Here is a 17362-nt window from a genome sequence, read left to right on the forward strand (position 1 = left end):
GTTACAATGCACAAGGGCTCAGGTTCAAGCCCCTGGTCCCTACCTGCAGGAGGAAAGCTTTGAGAGTGGTGAAGCAGAGCTGCAGGGGTGTCTCTCTCTCTCTCTCTCTCTCTCTCTCTCTCTCTATCTCCCTCTCTATCTCCCCATTCCCTCTCGATTTCTGGCTGTTTTGATCCAAGAAATAAAGATAATAATTTTTTTTTTTAATTTCTAAGCAATCTTGTAACTTCATCTAATACATCACTCCAGACAGATCATACAAATCTTAAAATTTCTCAAATGTCAGCATCACACCTGCAACTGCTGAAAATCTGGCTGCTGATCAGAAATTCACATTAAGTTTTGCAAACCTAAATAGATCATCTTGCAGAGTCTGGCCCCATTGCTATTTTTCTACTTCTATTAGAGAAGTCTGGCCCCATTGCTATTTTTCTACTTCTATTAGAGAAGAACTCGGACAGAGCTATCCTAAATATTCAGAAGCAGAACCTAGAAAGAACTTCCAAACTTCCTTTCCCTTTCCTCTGATTTTCACTTCTCAGACTTTCAGTTCTCAAGACAATTGTTTCCAAATCCTAATCAACACTGGATTTCAAACCCTTACTACTTCCCTGAATCATGACAGTGTATGGCATCTAGTCATCTCATTTCTCTAACCTCTATCAGGTTTATATTCCAGGAAGTCAACATTCCTAATTGTTTCAGGTTTTTTTTTTTTTTTAAGAAATCAACTTCCTTAAACTGCACTGAGTATTTCTAATCTTATCCCAACCCAATTTCTGTGGCAAATTTAAATAACTGCATTTTGACCTCTATTCTTTTGCTCAGTTCATTAATTTCCATCTAAAAGGTCATTCCCCAATCATCTCTGAATTTCCAATTCTATGTCAAACTCACATTCTAAGCATGTCTCTTATATGTCCCTAACTAGAAATAAATGTCTCCCCCTCGGAGTCTCCATGACACTTTATTATTTATCGCTCTTAGAACTTGTACTTTGGATAGACATTATGGACATTTTACTTCCCCCTTCTGTATGCACTCCATGAAAAAGCCTCAATGCCTAGCTGAGTTTTATTTTCTAGATTTAAAAAAATGCCTTGAATTTAAAAAAAGCATTAAAAAGCCTGATCAATTAATAAAATAAGTGATGCTACCAAACAATAAATAAATGAAATGATTTATCTTCTTGGTACATCTACAATACTACCATAATCCTAATTTTTAAAAATCTGCAGAGGTGAACTGACAAATTGATAATAAGACTGAAATCCAGTAGTTACAAATCTGTTCACTGTACAAAGTCCTGATTACTTTTAATAACTGATCTGGAATTCAGTTATTAAAAGTTTTAATTTGCATTTAAAATATTTCTTTAAATTTTGGTCCATACTCCCAGAGGGATAAAGAATAGGGAAACTTTCAAAAAAAAGAAAAGAGAAACTTCCAGTGGAGGGGATGGGATACAGAACTCTGGTGGAGGGAATTGTATGGAATTGTAACCCTGTTATCTTCCAATCTTGTTAATGATTATTAAATCTCTAATAAATTTAAAAATAATAATAATAGTAATCTACCTTCTGCAACCCTCAATGACCCTGGGTCCATGGTCCCAGAGGGATAGAGAATGGGAAAGCTATCGGGGGAGGGGGTGGGATATGGAGATTGGGTGGTGGGAATTGTGTGGAGTTGTACCCCTCCTACCCTATGGTTTTGTTAATTAATCCTTTCTTAAATAAAAAAAAATTTTAAATAATAATAATATTGCTTTAGTTAAAATTTTCTAACAATACATACCTCCAAGGGATAAACACAAGTCTGAGAAGTTGCACCAGCCAATGAACCAGATATAAATCTCTCAACAATTCCTATTTTAGCACCATCAAAACTAAGCCATTTCTTATACTGTATAAAAAAGTATTAAAATATATAACATTACAGATATGGAAAACACATTGCTTTTAACATTTATAAAATTAATTAGTAGTATAAAATTGCACTTTAAAGTATTCCAGATACTCAATGTTAGTGCCTAATAAAATACTTAATTTTTAATTGTTACACAATTAATTATATAAGATAACAATTTTAACAGTACATCCTTACTATTTAACCTTCTATTTACATATATTCCCATCCATAATATGTTAGTAATATATAGTTATCTAAGTATATTCACGAATGCAGTATTTCATAATGGGACTGCAAATAAGACAAAGGAAGCAGAGAACATATCTTTTCTCTCTTTTTAAACCACACCTTGCATGTGAAACTTGCTTAATATTGCTCAATTAATAGATAATCAGGAATAGTACTTTAATGTCGGAGACATTTTGTTGCAAAGAATAAAAGTTTATTTTGGTTAGCTCACAGTATCCTGTGGAAACAAGGAAAATGGAAATATTAAAGTTGAGAATTTATAGGCAGTAAGGTAATCCAAGTGTCATGCAGATTTAAGATCAGGAGATCATTTAGGATCCAAGACCATTTTCTCACAGATTATCTTCTTATTTCCTAGGAAAGATGCTTGTCCATTTGCTTTTCCTAGTAGCCTGTCATCAACATAATTCAGTTACTTTCTGTCAACTAATTCTCTGGTTCTCAAATCAGTCAGTAACTCATCAGAAAGTGTGATTAATTCAGTTAATATGACAAAGACTATTACATTCTCAGTGTTCAATATCTTCTTCCTTTTAGTAACACAGCTGGCTCACTTACAAACTACATTTATTGAATAAGATGTAAATTAAGATATCTTAAAGATGCATATGCTAAGAGTGGCTTTCCTTCATGTGAATTCACATATAGATATGACAAAAGAGTTGCTCTAGTGGTCCAGATGGTGGTTCAGTGAGTAATCATGAGTCCCTGAGTTTGGACTCTGGTATCCCATGTGCCAGAGTGATGCCCTGGCTTTCATCTTATTTGTCTGCCTGCCTGCCTGTCTATCTGTCTGCCTGCCTGCCTGTCTGTCTGTCTGTCTATCTATCTATCTCAAGAGCTATTCTATTATCCCTGGATAACTAGCTCTATTTTATTCAAGTTATTATGTTTTGCAATCTCTTCATTACAACAGCTTAGAATGAACTCTAGGAAGTACAGAAACTACTTACTAGAGGTTGGGAATGGCAGAGTGGGTAATGTGCTTGCTTTACCATATGTGTGACCCCAGGTTTGAGTCCCACCAGTACATGGGAACATCAAGGACAGCACCAGGAAGGAACACCATAGATGGCATAGTGCTTTGATATCTTTCTCTTCCTTTATCTTAATGTCTGTTTCTCCTATATGTCTGATTCTCCCTCTCGCTCAAAAAATATGGCATTAAAAATTAAATTGGGGAGGTGGCTTAGCAATATTGCATATTAACAAGGCCCTAGGTTCATTCACTTGCCCCACATTTTAAATAAAGAAAATAAAACTGATTACCAGATGTCAGATGCCACCTGAGCTAAGACTGAAAGTACTTAGCACTAACATGGCCTAAAAAAGTAATGATATTGCTAATGTTCTGTAGAAGTGCCTAATAAAACTGCCTCCTATGACAGTTTATAATTTAGACATTAGATAATGTGTTTTTTGAGCCTGAACCCCTAGGAAAATTGACCACAAAATCTTAGAATGTTGGTGCCCACTCTTTTCTGTTTTGGGACATTTGCTTGTTCATTTGTTTTTGCAAGGACTACTAGAAATGCACTAGAAAATTTTTTTTCTGTGTTGGGGCTTCCTCAAAGCTTTCTTGTAAACAGAGATGGAAGTGAATTTTCTTTCTTAAAGAGCTTGCCTATCTAAAAGAAAAAATCAGATTAAGGTTATTGTCATCTGATCTCAGTCTACAGTTTCAGTTAATATCAAAGGAGCTGCTTTAAAATAAGAGAGGTCTGGGCTCAGGAAGGTGGTTCAACAGTAATGTACATGCCTGACATGCATGAGGCGTCGGGTTTGATCCCCAAATTGTACACATACCCTTTCTTTCCTATAAAATATAGATTAAAATGACAAATAGAATTACTACACAGAAAAATTGGAAACTACAGTACCAAAAGAGAGATCTTTCAATGTGGTTATTTTACATGATACTAAGTGGAAGTAAATAAAAAGGCAAAATTTTAAAAAAAAAATTTTTTCTAGAAAACTTGGAAGACTAAAATACAAAACTGTGTTAAATTTATTTCTAAAGAAAGTACTAAGTGACCAAAACTTACTAGACAAATACCTGGTCATGGAAGACATGTAGAGTTACACATAATATCTGGACAGTCTATGCATACTTTCTGAGAGAGCACCATTTAAGGCAAAAGTCTTTCATCTTTCTTTTTTAAAAAAAAATCTTTTTATTTATCTATTATTGGATAGAGACAGAGATAAATTGAGAGTGGAGGGGGAGATAAGAGAGAGGGAAAGAGACAGAGATACCTGTAGCCCTGCTTTACCACTCATGAAGCTTTCCCACTGCAAGAAGGGACAGAGGCTTGAACCTGGATCCTGTGCACTGCAGTGTGTGCTCTTAACCAGGTCCGCCACCACCTGGCCTCAAAGTCTTTTGTCTTTCTGCTTTTCTCCCTTTCTTTCTTTCTTTCTTTCTCTCTTTCTTTCTTTCTTCCTTTCTCTCTCTCTCTTTCTTGCTTTCTTTCTTCCTTTCCTCCTTTCTTTCTTTCACTATTTCTTCCTTTCTCCTTTTTTCATTGGATAGAGACAGAAATTAAGAGGGGAGAGGGAAAAAGACAGAGAGACACCTGCAATCTTACAGGTGGGGACCAGGGGCTTAAACCTCAGTCCTTACACACTGTAACGTGAACACTTAATTAAGTGCACCACCACCCTGCCCCTCTGATTTTCTTTCATAGTGCTTTCTCTGAAAATTCTAGAGAGGCTGTCCTTCCCAGAAGTATTGGGAAGTCTCAAAAACAACTCTTTTGATTTGGAAAAGGAATTGGTAGACAAATGTTTCACTTCTCTTCCTTCAGGCAGACAACTTTGGGAGGTATTCCACAAGCTTCTTAGACATTCTAGCAGAATCAAGCCCCTACTGCCTGCAGCTGAAAGTTCATTTATGTACCCTTCTACTCATTTTTCTTCATATCATGTTTCACTATCTCTGCTTCATCACTCCTGTTTCTATCTAAATAAACTACCTGAAACAAGACTCTGTTTTAGAAGACATAACTAAAAATACTGTAAAGTATTACAAAAAAATACTTTTTGTAGGGATACTACAAAAGATTTATACACAAATTGAAAGACAGATTATGAGAGTAGATCAAAATAAGATCCAACTATAAATTGTCTCCTATTAATCCATTTTAATCATAAAATCCCATATTGATTCAAAGTAAATTAATAATACAGCCTATTTTTTAAATATTTATTTATTCCCTTTTGTTGCCCTTGTTGGTTTTTTATTGTTGTTTTAGTTGTTATTGTTGTTCTTACTGATGTCATTGTTGTTGGATAGGATAGAGAGAAATGGAGAGAGGAGGGGAAGACAGAGAGGAGGAGAGAAAGATATAGGCACCTGCAGATCTGCTTCACCGCTTGTGAAGAGACTCCCCTGCAGGTGGGGAGCCGGGGGCTTGAACCGAGATCCTTATGCCAGTCCTTGTGCTTTGTGCCACCTGCACTTAACCCACTGCACTATCGCTCAACTCCCTAGTATAGCCTATTTCTAAGTATAGGTAGGGCAGCAGGTAGAGTGGAGAATTTTCAAGTGTGGGGCCCTGGGTTCAATTTCCAGCACTGCATATGCCAGAGAGATGTTCTGGTTCTCTTTCTCATAAATAAAAAAATCTCTATTTTTAAAAAGTAAGTGAATAGAGAAAATATACCATTCCAACACTAATTAAAACATAGCTGTACCTATATTGATTTTAGACAAAGACTTCAAAGTAAACAAAGTTATCAGTACTGGAGAAGACAATTAAGAGAGATAAAGTGGTTGATTTTCCAAGAAGATAAAAATCATTAATGATTGTGTGCCTTATAACAGAGCATCAAATTATGTAATAACCTAGGGCATACTGTGACATTAAGACAACTAGGATTTTTGGAACTGGCTGGTGGCGGTGTATCCCACCTGCAGGAGGATGCTTCATGAAGAGTGAAGCAGGGCTGGAGGCGTCTTTCTCTCCCCCTCTTTACCTACCCCTCCACTTCCACTCTCAATTTCTCTGCCTTATCAAATAAAGTAGAAAGTAAAAAGAAGAGAAAAAAGTAAGAAAAGAAGAAGAGATTAAAAAAAAAAAGAAAAGAAGAGGAAAGAAACACAAATGGCCACCAGGAGCCGTGGGCTCATAGTACTAACACAGAGTCCCAACAATAACTCAGGTGACAATGAAAAAAATCGTTAATAATTAAGACTTTTGGTCATAGTGGGTTGTGAATAAGGACTGATAGAAAGAAAAGCATCACATGCATGTGCAGTTATTCTACTAAACAGTATGGGCATATTATCAAGATAGTTGAGTTAGATCTTGTTCACTACCTCAGACAGCTCAATGAAGAAACGCAGTTTACATTCTAAGAATACACAGCATTCTGAGCAAAAATTACAGGAATGGCTAATGTGAACTAGAATTTACCAGAAGAACATACTTGAGGTGAATCATACAAGCATTTGAACAGAGGAGGTATGTATAAGGTGATAATGATGGATAAGGTAGAGTTTATTGGTATGAATACACACACACACCACCACCACCACCACCATCACCACCACCACCACCACCACCACCACACCACACCACACCACATACCACCTGAAACCATGCTAACATATTACTGTGATGGCTCTTCAAGTATGGCTTACAGCAAAGAGGGCAGAGTTGCCAAATCTTCACGGCGTTAATGGAGGGAAGGATAAGTAGTTTCAATAAAGTAGAAATGTTACAAGAAACTTTCAGTTTCTAGGACAAGAGGAATAACTTTCTAGACAGAGTCAATGATAGCTGTTCTCTGGGTTGACATAAGGGGATACTGTCATGGTGCTTAGTTCATTAGTATGAGTAAGAATTAAAAAAAAAAAAAAGAAAAACAGAATAGAAGGAGCCAAGTAGTTGAATTTAATGAAATAATTGTTGAATAAATAAGCAAATCTCCATTTCAGTAAGAGATGTCTGTTTTAAGATATGCATTACAATAAAAATTAGTGTTCATTCATTTTCAACTGTCTGAATTAAAAAATGATACTATTAATAATTTGAGGTCTTCTGACCTTGTGAAACAAGGTTCCACAGAACTGATTTAATGCCAGGTTCTATAAAAATGTTTAAAGAAAAAAAGAATTACAGATTTACAGGGGAAAACTTGAGACCTAAACAAAGCACTCTTAGACTTTTATGCAATGTCAATTAACTTATAATATTTGGAAATTGCTATAGCTCATGTTAAAGTGAATTATTTAATTAAAAAGTAAAATCTCTCTGACAAACATGTACTAAATAAAACATTGAAACTACCCAAAGAAAAACCAACACTGAAATCTTTTGTGAGGGCTCTTTATATTGTGACATTAAAATAATGACTTATAGGGAGTCGGGCTGTAGCTCAGCAAGTTAAGTGCAGGTGGCACAAAGCACAAGGACCGGCATAAGGATCCTGGTTCGAGCCCTGGCTCCCCACCTACAGGGGAGTCGCTTCACAGGCAGTGAAGCAGGTCTGCAGGTGTCTATCTTTCTCTCCCCCTCTCTGTCTTCCCCTCCTCTCTCCATTTCTCTCTGTCCTATCCAACAACAATGACATCAATAACTACAACAATAAAACAACAAGGGCAACAAAAGGGAATAAATAAATATAAAATTAAATTAAAAATTAAAAAAAAATAATGACATAGTTATTAGTTATGATACTATAATACAATTCATACATAATTCAATCAAAATCAATATAAAAACAGTAAAACTATGAGAATACAATTACGAATATTTACACTGATAATCACCAATATACACTGTAGTTTTATCTCTTATGGTATTATCTCTAAATTGTAAATTATTCTATAGTTTCACAGAGAATAACATTTTACCTGTTCATAGGCCCCAAACTTGAGTGCTGTTTCTGGCGCAATTTTTAAAGCATTAACACTATTTCCTCTCCAAAGAGAACGAATTCCTCCTTCTTTTATCATCAACTCAAACTCACTAATCAATCTCATTCTCCTTGACTGTAAGCTATGAAACTAGAAATAACAACACATTTGTTTATTTTTTCTGATAATATGCACTTATAATTATTACCAGTAGAATAACTACACATATACATATAAGTTTATGATATTTAAAGTTTTATTTTCCTCTAGAAACATATAAAATTGATATGTGATTTTTTTTGTCTCATCAAATTAAAACAGTTAATCTGATATACAAAGCAAAGACACACAGCTTAGAGAAAATATGAATAACTTACCAGAGAATTTCTGTATACACAAGATGTGTTGCTGCTATTAAAATATTATGAAATTATTAAAGATTGCATTAAAAACTGAAAAATTAATGACGTAAACTGAAAAAAGAACGGATGAAAATACATCAGAGTTTCATTTAGTGGATACGATCATCATCTCTGGCATTATGCTATTCCACTGCAGAATACTGTGCCCCAGTATGGTTCCGTAGCCCCCATGTCCACTTGGTCGTTTCCAAATTATATTCCTCCATGAGGATAATTTCTGGAACCATCCGTTCCACCCCGGTTCCATGGCTGCCAGTTCTTAGTAACATCACCCCGCCAGATATTCGTTGGGATGCGGCATCATCTAAGTTCATTTCCCACGTCTAAGCTCAACCGGACCTGCCAGTATACGCGGATATCTTCACCCACCCTGTCCAACGCTTGACGTCTCGTCACCCAATCTGGTCCCCTACGCCTACACTGAACTTCTCTGTTCCAGACTCTTGGAAACAGAGTTGGCAGTCAGCTGAGGTAAAGAACAAACACTTCATCACAGACCCCTGCAAGCGTCAACCCGGCTTTGACCTAGCACGTTATGATTGGGCCCTCCTCAATCGCTATCGAACAGGCCATGGCCGGTGCGCCGCTATGTTCCATCGCTGGGGAGCCAGAGATGACCCGAACTGCCCCTGCGGCTACAGACAGACTATGACTCACATAGTCAACGACTGTCACCTCTCCAGATTCAAAGGAGGTCTCAAAACTTTACATCAGGCTCAACCTGACGCTGTTGACTGGCTACGGAAGAAGGGAAAACGCTAGAAGAAGTGGATACTATGGAGTAGTAAAATGTTTTAGACTAAATTAAGTCTCCCCAAAATCCCTTTATTGAAGTCCTTGCCTCCAATACCTCAGAATGTGCTCTAACTTGGAGACAGAAACTTTACAAAGGTAATTGGATAAAAGTGAAGTCATAAGGATGGGCTCTAAAATCTAATAGTGACTGGTATCCTTGTAAAAAAAAAAAAATTTGTACACAAGTATCTACACAGAGGGAAGACGAGACGATACAAAGCAATAGAGAAGATGGCCAACTACAAACCAAAGAGGTCTCCAACAGAACTTTTCCTCACAGCTCTCAGAATCCAACTTTGCCAGAACCTTGTTCTTAGATTTCTAGCCTCTAGGACTATAAGACAATGCCTTTTTATTGTTTAATCCAGACTATAATGCTTTCTCTCCCTCCCTTCCGTCCTTCTTTCCTTCTTCCAGAGCACCGCTCAACTCTAGTTTATGGTTGTACTAGAAATTGAACCTGGGACTTTTGAGCCTCCAGCATGAAAGGCTTTTTGCATAACAATTATGATAACTCCCAGACCCTAGTCTGTGATACTTTATCTTAAAGTTTCCCTAGTAAAGTAATATAAAAAAAGATTATAGATCATGGTAATGTCTTCCCTCATATTTTCTGTACTTTCCCAGTTCTCTGTTACAATACTTTATGATAAAAAAATAAGATCTTTAAGAAAGCAAAAATTGAAACATTAATAAAATAGCTTTGTCTATAATATAAAAGAATAATAATGTAAGAATAAAGTGAAGAGTGGGATATAACATAATGGTTATGCAAATAGACTGTCATGCCTAAGGCTCCCAGGTCCAGGGTTCAATTCCCCACACCACCATAAAGCATAACTAAGCAGTACACTAGAAAAATAAATAAATAAATAAAATGAAATAGGCTTTTCATCTCCAGGTCATCACTCAAGTGCTTCTCAATGCAGTGAAATAGGCCCTGCCCCTTTCTTCCTTCTTTAAACCTTCACTAAGTTCAATATTTCTCTAGAAAAAGAAAAAAAAAGATATATGCTGTGGATAGAAAAAGCTTAAAAAAATTAATGTAAGCAATGTACAACAAATATTTTAATTAAAAAATGTACAATGGATATAAAATATTCATATCATTATATAAATGCCTAGGCACTTGGGGTAAATAATCCTAAATATTAAAGTATCTAAATAACCCTAAATATTAAAAATGATTCATAAAAAAGACTTAATTATTACGAACTATAATAAACAATAGTTTTAAATGGTGTTGAGAAATAGGGTAGCCACATGCAGAAGAATAAAACAAGATCACTGTACCTCACCATGCACAAAATTCAATAGATCAAAGGATCAAATGTTGGACCTGAAATCATAAAATATAGAGCATTCTATGATGTCATTATTAAAGATATCTTCAGAGACTTGAGTCCAATAGCAAGAAAAACAAAAGCAAAAATAGACTAATGGGATTACATTAAACTCAAAAGCTTCTTCATAGTAAAAGAAGACATCAGCAGGCATATGAAATAAATACTAAATGCCATTTATTATCAGAAAAACGCAAGTCAGGCAACCACCTCACACCTGTGAGAACAGCCTACAGCCATAAGGACAGAAATCAATGCTGGAAAGGATGTGGGGGTAAAAAAAAAAAAAAAAAAAAGGAACCTTGTTAGTAGTAAAGAAAATTGGGGCAGCCGGAATGGAAAACAGTATGTAAATTCCTCCAAATAATTAAAATAGACATCCCATACTAGCCAGTAATCTCTCTCCTAGGTAAACAACAATCACTCAAAATATTTGCGTACTCATATTCATAACAGCACTATGTACTGAGCTAAGATTTCAAAACAACTCAAGTACCCAATTGCAGATAAACAGATAAGGAAGATGAGGTAAATGGACAAAACTATAAGAAAAGATGAGGCTGGCACCAGCAGATGATTCAACTGGTAAAGTGTATACAACCACGAGTGATGTCCCAAGTTCAAACCCTCCACAGGAAAAGCTTTGCCCTACTCAGATTGAACAGTGCTGTGGTATCTCTCCTCTCCTCCCACCACCCCTCTCTTTCCTTCTTCCTGTCTCCTTTCATCTCATGCACTCTATCAAAGTAAAAGAATTCTAAAATAGACTTCCTAGCTTCTTCCAACATGAAGACTCCAAATCTCATCTGTGATAGTCTTATCTTTAGGTTCCTGATTGTTAAACTGTTTGTTCTGCTTTATATCTTAATGCTTTTCAGTCACCAAGTTGCAGATACTACCATGATGCCAACCTGGGCAGATGACCTCACCATTATGTCCTGAAACCCCACCTCCTTACACCACTAGGGAAAGATAGAGACAGGCTGGGGTATGGATCAACCTGTGAGTGCCCATATCCAGCAGAGAAGTTAGACCTCCCACCTTCTATACCCCATAAAGATCTTTGGTCCATACTCCCAGAGGGATAATGAATAGGGGAACTTCCAATGGATGGGGAGGGTATATGGAACTGTGGTGATGAGAATTGTATGGCATTGTATCCCTCTTATCCCACAATCTTGTCTATCATTATTAAATCACTAATTTAAAAAAATAATAGGGAGTCAGGCGGTGGTGCAGCAGGTTAAGCACACGTGGTGCAAAGCTCAAGGACCAGCGGAAGGATCCCGGTTCGAGACCCCAGCTCCCCACCTGCAGGCGAGTTGCTTCACAGGTGGTGAAGTAGGTCTGCAGGTGTCACTCTTTCTCTCCCCTTCTCTGTCTTCCTTTCCTCTCTCCACTTCTCTCTGTCCTATCTAACAATAACGACATCAATAACCACAACAATGATAAACAACAAGGGCAACAAAAGGGAAAATAAATAAATAAATATTTTTAAAAATTGTTTAAAAAGAAGAAGAAGAATCCACCAGGAGCAGAGAAATCATGCAGGCTCAGAAACTGAGCAACAGTCCTGGTAGGAAAACAGTAAGTAAATAAAATGAAAGAAAGAAAAGATGAGCTCTTGTCTGTTGCTACAACATGAATGGAACTGGAGAGAATTATGCTACGTGAAATAAGCCAGAAGGAGGAAGACAAATACCAGATGCTCCCACAGATAGTTAGGATTTAAGAAACCAAAAGATAACAATAGTAAAACATTTAAGATTCCTCTGGTCTATATCAGCAGATAAAGAGGGGTCAAAATGGGAACTGTAGGTGCTTTAGACTACAATGGGGGGAAAAATTACACTGTGGTGGTTTTTGAGGTAATACTGGCACATATCTGGGGGAGATGAGATGTTGTACCCCTGAGACAACTATTCCATAAAACACTTTCCCAATTAAAAAAAAAAAAAACAGAAACAGGGCCGGGGGGGGCAGATGGTGGTGCACCTGGTTAAGACTCATATTACAGTGTGCAAGGACCCAGGTTCAGGCCCCTGGTCCACACCTGCACAAGTGGTGAAGCAGGGCTGCAGGTATCTCCTCCCCCTCTCTCAATTTCTCTCTGCTTCTATCCAACAATAAATAAATAAAAATATCCTTTAAAAAGGAAAGAAATAGGGCCAGGTGGTGGTGCATCTGGTAGAGCACACTTTTTTTTTTAATTGAGAACTGGTCATATTGTTTAATTTGTCAATAGACCTTAAAGAAATATGATTGAAGAATCAAAAACAGAAAGTGCCAGTTGCTAGCAACAAGGAGAAGGGAATTATATAAATCTGGTGGGGGAGAAAGGTTGGTGAGTCTGAAAGTCATTCTTTGTAAAGAAGAAACTTTAGTGTAGTTTTAGTAAGACATTTCCTCTGACCCAAGATAGCCAGGAGTTGGGTGTCTGGTGGAGCCACCTATGAAACTGCTGCTGAAATGGATGACACTGACACAGCACTGACCTGGAAAAAACTCAGGAACCCCATGGCAATGTGCAAGAAATAATCTCATGAGATACCCCAGAGGTTTATCCTTCTGTCCCAAAGGATAAACATTCATAATACACCAGGACACCCGTTCAGGCCCCCATCCCTACTTGCAAGGGGGAAGGTTCACAAACAGTAAAGCAGTGCTACAAGTGTTTCTCTTCCTCTCTCCTTCTCTCTCTTCCTTCCCTCTCCACTTCACACTGTTTCTATACAAAATAGATAAGATTTGAAAAAATAAAAATAAAATGTTAAAAAGTTTTTTTTTAAGGTAGAGACAGATGGAGAATGAAAGAGGCTACAGCACCAAAATTTCCTTCAATACAGTCTTCTTCTAGCGTTTGCCCTTCTTCCGTAGCCAGTCAACAGCGTCAGGTTGAGCCTGATGTAAAGTTTCGAGACCTCCTTTGAATCTGGAGAGGTGACAGTCGTTGACTATGTGGGTCATAGTCTGTCTGGAGCCGCAGGGGCAGTTCGGGTCGTCTCTGGCTCCCCAGCGATGGAACATAGCGGTGCACTGGCCATGGCCTGTTCGATAGCGATTGAGGAGGGCCCAATCATAACGTGCTAGGTCAAAGCCGGGTTGACGCTTGCAGGGGTCTGCGATGAGGTGTTTGTTCTTTACCTCAGCTGACTGCCAACTCTGTTTCCAAGAGTCTGGAACAGAGAAGTTCAGTGTAGGCGTAGGGGACCAGATTGGGTGATGAGACGTCAGCGTTGGACAGGGTGGGCGAAGATATCCGCGTATATTGGCAGGTCCGGTCGAGCGTAGACGTGGGAAATGAACTTAGATGATGCTGCATCCCGACGAATATCTGGCGGGGAGATGTTGCTAAGAACTGGCAGCCATGGAACCGGGGTGGAACGGATGGTTCCAGAAATTATCCTCATGGAGGAATATAATTTGGAATCGACCAAGTGGACATGGGGGCTACAGAACCATACTGGGGCACAGTATTCTGCAGTGAAATAGCATAATGCCAGAGATGATGATCGTAGTGTGGAAGCGCTCGCGCCCCATGAGGAGCTGGCCAGTCTTGCAATGATGTTATTCCTCGCGCCCACCTTTGCTGCAGTTTTTATGAGATGTTCGTGAAATGACAGGGTGCGATCGAGAGTAACGCCAAGATAGACTGGCTGGGCTTCATGCCGGATTCTCGCATCGCCAAGCTGCACATTAAGCTCACGTGAGGCCGAGGCATGGTGTAGATGGAAAACAGATGATACCGTTTTAGCAGTGCTAGGAATTAGTCGCCATTTTTTACAGTAATCAGATATCAGAGACATGTCTTTCGTGAGTGTTTCCTCGAGGATGTCGAACTTTGATGCCTGAGTTGCACAGCAGATGTCATCAGCGTAGATGAACTTCCTTGAAGAAGTTTCTGGGAGGTCATTGATGTAAATATTAAATAGCGTAGGAGCCAGAACAGAGCCCTGGGGGAGGCCACTTGAGACAAGTCTCCATCTGCTAGACTTGTCACCCAGATGTACCCGGAATCTTCTGTTTTGGAGAAGAAACGATATAGTGTTGGCCACCCATGGAGGCAGGCATCTGGAGATCTTGACCAGGAGACCACGGTGCCAGACCATGTCATAGGCTGCTGTGAGATCAACAAAGACAGCACCAGTCTTTAAATTCTTCTGGAATCCATTTTCAATGTAAGTTGAGAGGGCCAGGGCTTGTTCACAGGTAGATCTTCTTGGGCGGAAACCAGCCTGGGCAGGTGATAGGAATTTCTCTGTAAGATGAGAAATACATGACAGAAGCAGCCTCTCAAGGAGTTTGTAACACACGGAGAGGAGAGAAATTGGTCTATAGCTGGCAGCCAGTGTTGGGTCTTTCTTTGGTTTCAAAACCGCTATAATCTTCGCACAGTGAGGGCTGGGATTGAACCTGAATCGTCCATGTGGTACAGCAACACATGACACAAGTGCACTATTTCATTGGCTTTTAAAAGATTTTTTAAAAAAACTATTTAAATGTTCAAGAATAGAAAAAATGACAAAAATAAAATTATGGCATATCCACTTGAAAAACGGTAGCCATTAAAACTTTTACTTGAAGAGTGTAAAATCACACACACACACACACACACACACACACACAAAATGGCTATGTGATACTGTTCACCACAAAAATAAACAGGATATTAATTACTAATAAAGTGAGTGGTACTCTATGAAGAGGGACAAGAAGGAAATTCAGTTAAGTATTAATAGGGCAAGAGAGATAGCTCCATGAAAGAAAACCTGCCTTGTACACATGGTTTCCTGAGTTTTATCACTAGCACTGGTTAAAGTGGTGAAAGAATGCTCTGGTCTCTCTTCTTCTCAATAAAACAAAATAAATCAGAATGATAATTATTTTAAGTTATTTTTATTGTGGGGTTAATGGTTTACAGTATAGGACATAGGCACAGCCTCTCATCTCTCGATTGAAATAACTATCATTCTGAGTGATAAGATAAAATTTTTCTTTCTACTTTTCAACTTTTTTTTTCTTTTTTTTTTTTTCATATAGCCACTTTCAGGGGCCTTAATGACCTCAGTGTCATTAAGGCTCCTAAAATACCATTGCTTTTGCCAGTTATAAAAAAATTCTATAGAAACATAAGTCAGGTGAGCAGATTCATTGACTGGCTTTCTAGTTTTCAATTTTCTAGGTATTCTTCATAGTAATATTTTTTTTTATTTTCTAAATAAAATAAATGGATTGCAGGTCATAAGGTAGGTCCATTTCTAATCTTATGAGAGTTCTCCAGACTACTCTCCACAAGGATTGGACCCATTTACATTCCCACCAGCAGTACAAGAAGGTACCTTTGCCCCCACAACCTCTCCAACATTTGTTGTTGTTCTCCTTTCTGATGTATGACATTCTCACAGGGGTGAGGTGGTTATCTCATTGTTGTCTTTATTTGCATTTCTCTGAAAATCAAGGACTTGGGGTATTTTTTCATGTTTGTTGATCTTTTGGATTTCTTCTGTGGTGAATATTCTGTTCATATCCTCTCCCCATTTTTGAATGGGGTCATTTGGTTTTTGTTAGCTCTTTATATATTTTGGTTATTAGCTTTTTGTCTAATGTATGGTATATAAAGATCTTCCAGCCTGTAAGGAGTCTCTCCATTTGCATGGTGGTTTCTTTTGCTATACAGAAGCTCTTTAATTTGATGTAGTCCCACTGGTTTAGTTTTGTTTTAGTCTTCCTTGCAACTGGATTTGTATCATTGAAGATGGCTATAAAATTTAGATGAAAAAGAGTGCTGTCAATATTCTCCTCTATTTATTTGATAGTTTCTGGTCTAACATCCAAGTCCTTGATCTGTTTGGAGTTGACTTTGTGTGTAGTGACATGTTTGGTTTCATTCTTCTGCATGTTTCAACCCAATTTCCTCAACATTCATTGAAGAAATTTCCTTTCTCTATTTGATTGTTTGAACCTCCTTTCCAAAAAGTAGGTGTTCATAGGTGTAGGAGCTTATTTATGGGCTCTCAATTCTAGTCCACTAGTCAGTGTTTCTATTTTTGTTCCAGTACCTCGCAGTTTTGATTACAATAGTCCTTTGATATAGTTGACTGGGCATGCCTCCAGTTGTGTTTTTTTCTCAAGATTGTTTTGGCAATTCTAGGTCTTTTCTGGTTGCAGATAAACATTTATATCTTTTGTTCTATTCTCTTAAAAACAAATGGTAGGATATTGATGGGGGTTGCATTAAATCTGTACATGGCTCTCGGTAGAATATTCCATTTGATGATGTTAATTCTTCCAATCCATGATCATGGAACATCTATTGTGTCTTTTTCTATTTCCTTGAATAGTGACTCTTAGTTTTAGTATACAAGTTTTCCACTTATTTTCTTAGGTTTCTTCCTAGATAGTTTATTGTTTTTGCTATCTGATTTCTACATTTCTTCTTCTGACTTAGTGCTTGCATAAGGAATGCCACTGACTTTTGAATGTGAATTTTGTAGCCTGACACCTTACTATATTGCCTGATGATTTCCAGGAGCTTCCACTGAATTGTTTAGGTTTTTCTATGTACACTATCATGTCATCTGTAAACAATGACAGTATAACTTCTTCTCTTCCACCATGTAACTTAAATTCCTGGATTTTGCCTGATTGCTATAGGTGTGCTGTGTATGGACTCCACTAAGTTAAGTAATTTTCCATCTATTCCCATTTTTGTAGTGTTTTGATCATGAAGGATGTTGGCTTTTGTCCAAGGCTTTCTCTGCATCTATTGAGATAATCAT

The 17362-nt window shown here is 37.7% G+C and overlaps 1 protein-coding gene and 1 non-coding gene across 3 annotated transcripts in view; both read right to left on the reverse strand.

Annotated features, from left to right (window-relative positions):
* LOC103118115 (mitochondrial adenyl nucleotide antiporter SLC25A24-like) overlaps nucleotides 1–17362 on the reverse strand; it is a 56217-nt gene that overhangs the window by 12115 nt on the left and 26740 nt on the right. The window contains exons 6-7 of one of the 2 annotated variants that reach the window (XM_060202172.1): nucleotides 8021–8173; nucleotides 1798–1905 (exon numbers count right to left, since the gene is read on the reverse strand). In XM_060202172.1, the coding sequence (XP_060058155.1) occupies nucleotides 1798–1905; nucleotides 8021–8173 (261 nt within the window). The remainder of the gene's footprint in view (nucleotides 1–1797; nucleotides 1906–8020; nucleotides 8174–17362) is intronic. The other variant, XM_007528290.2, reaches the window with a different exon arrangement.
* LOC132541640 (small nucleolar RNA SNORA33) lies at nucleotides 15616–15745 on the reverse strand. Its single transcript, XR_009552770.1, has one exon. It is a non-coding gene; the product is annotated as a small nucleolar RNA SNORA33 (small nucleolar RNA).

Source organism: Erinaceus europaeus, chromosome 11 (assembly GCF_950295315.1).
Source record: "Erinaceus europaeus chromosome 11, mEriEur2.1, whole genome shotgun sequence".
Classification (NCBI taxonomy): domain Eukaryota; kingdom Metazoa; phylum Chordata; class Mammalia; order Eulipotyphla; family Erinaceidae; genus Erinaceus; species Erinaceus europaeus.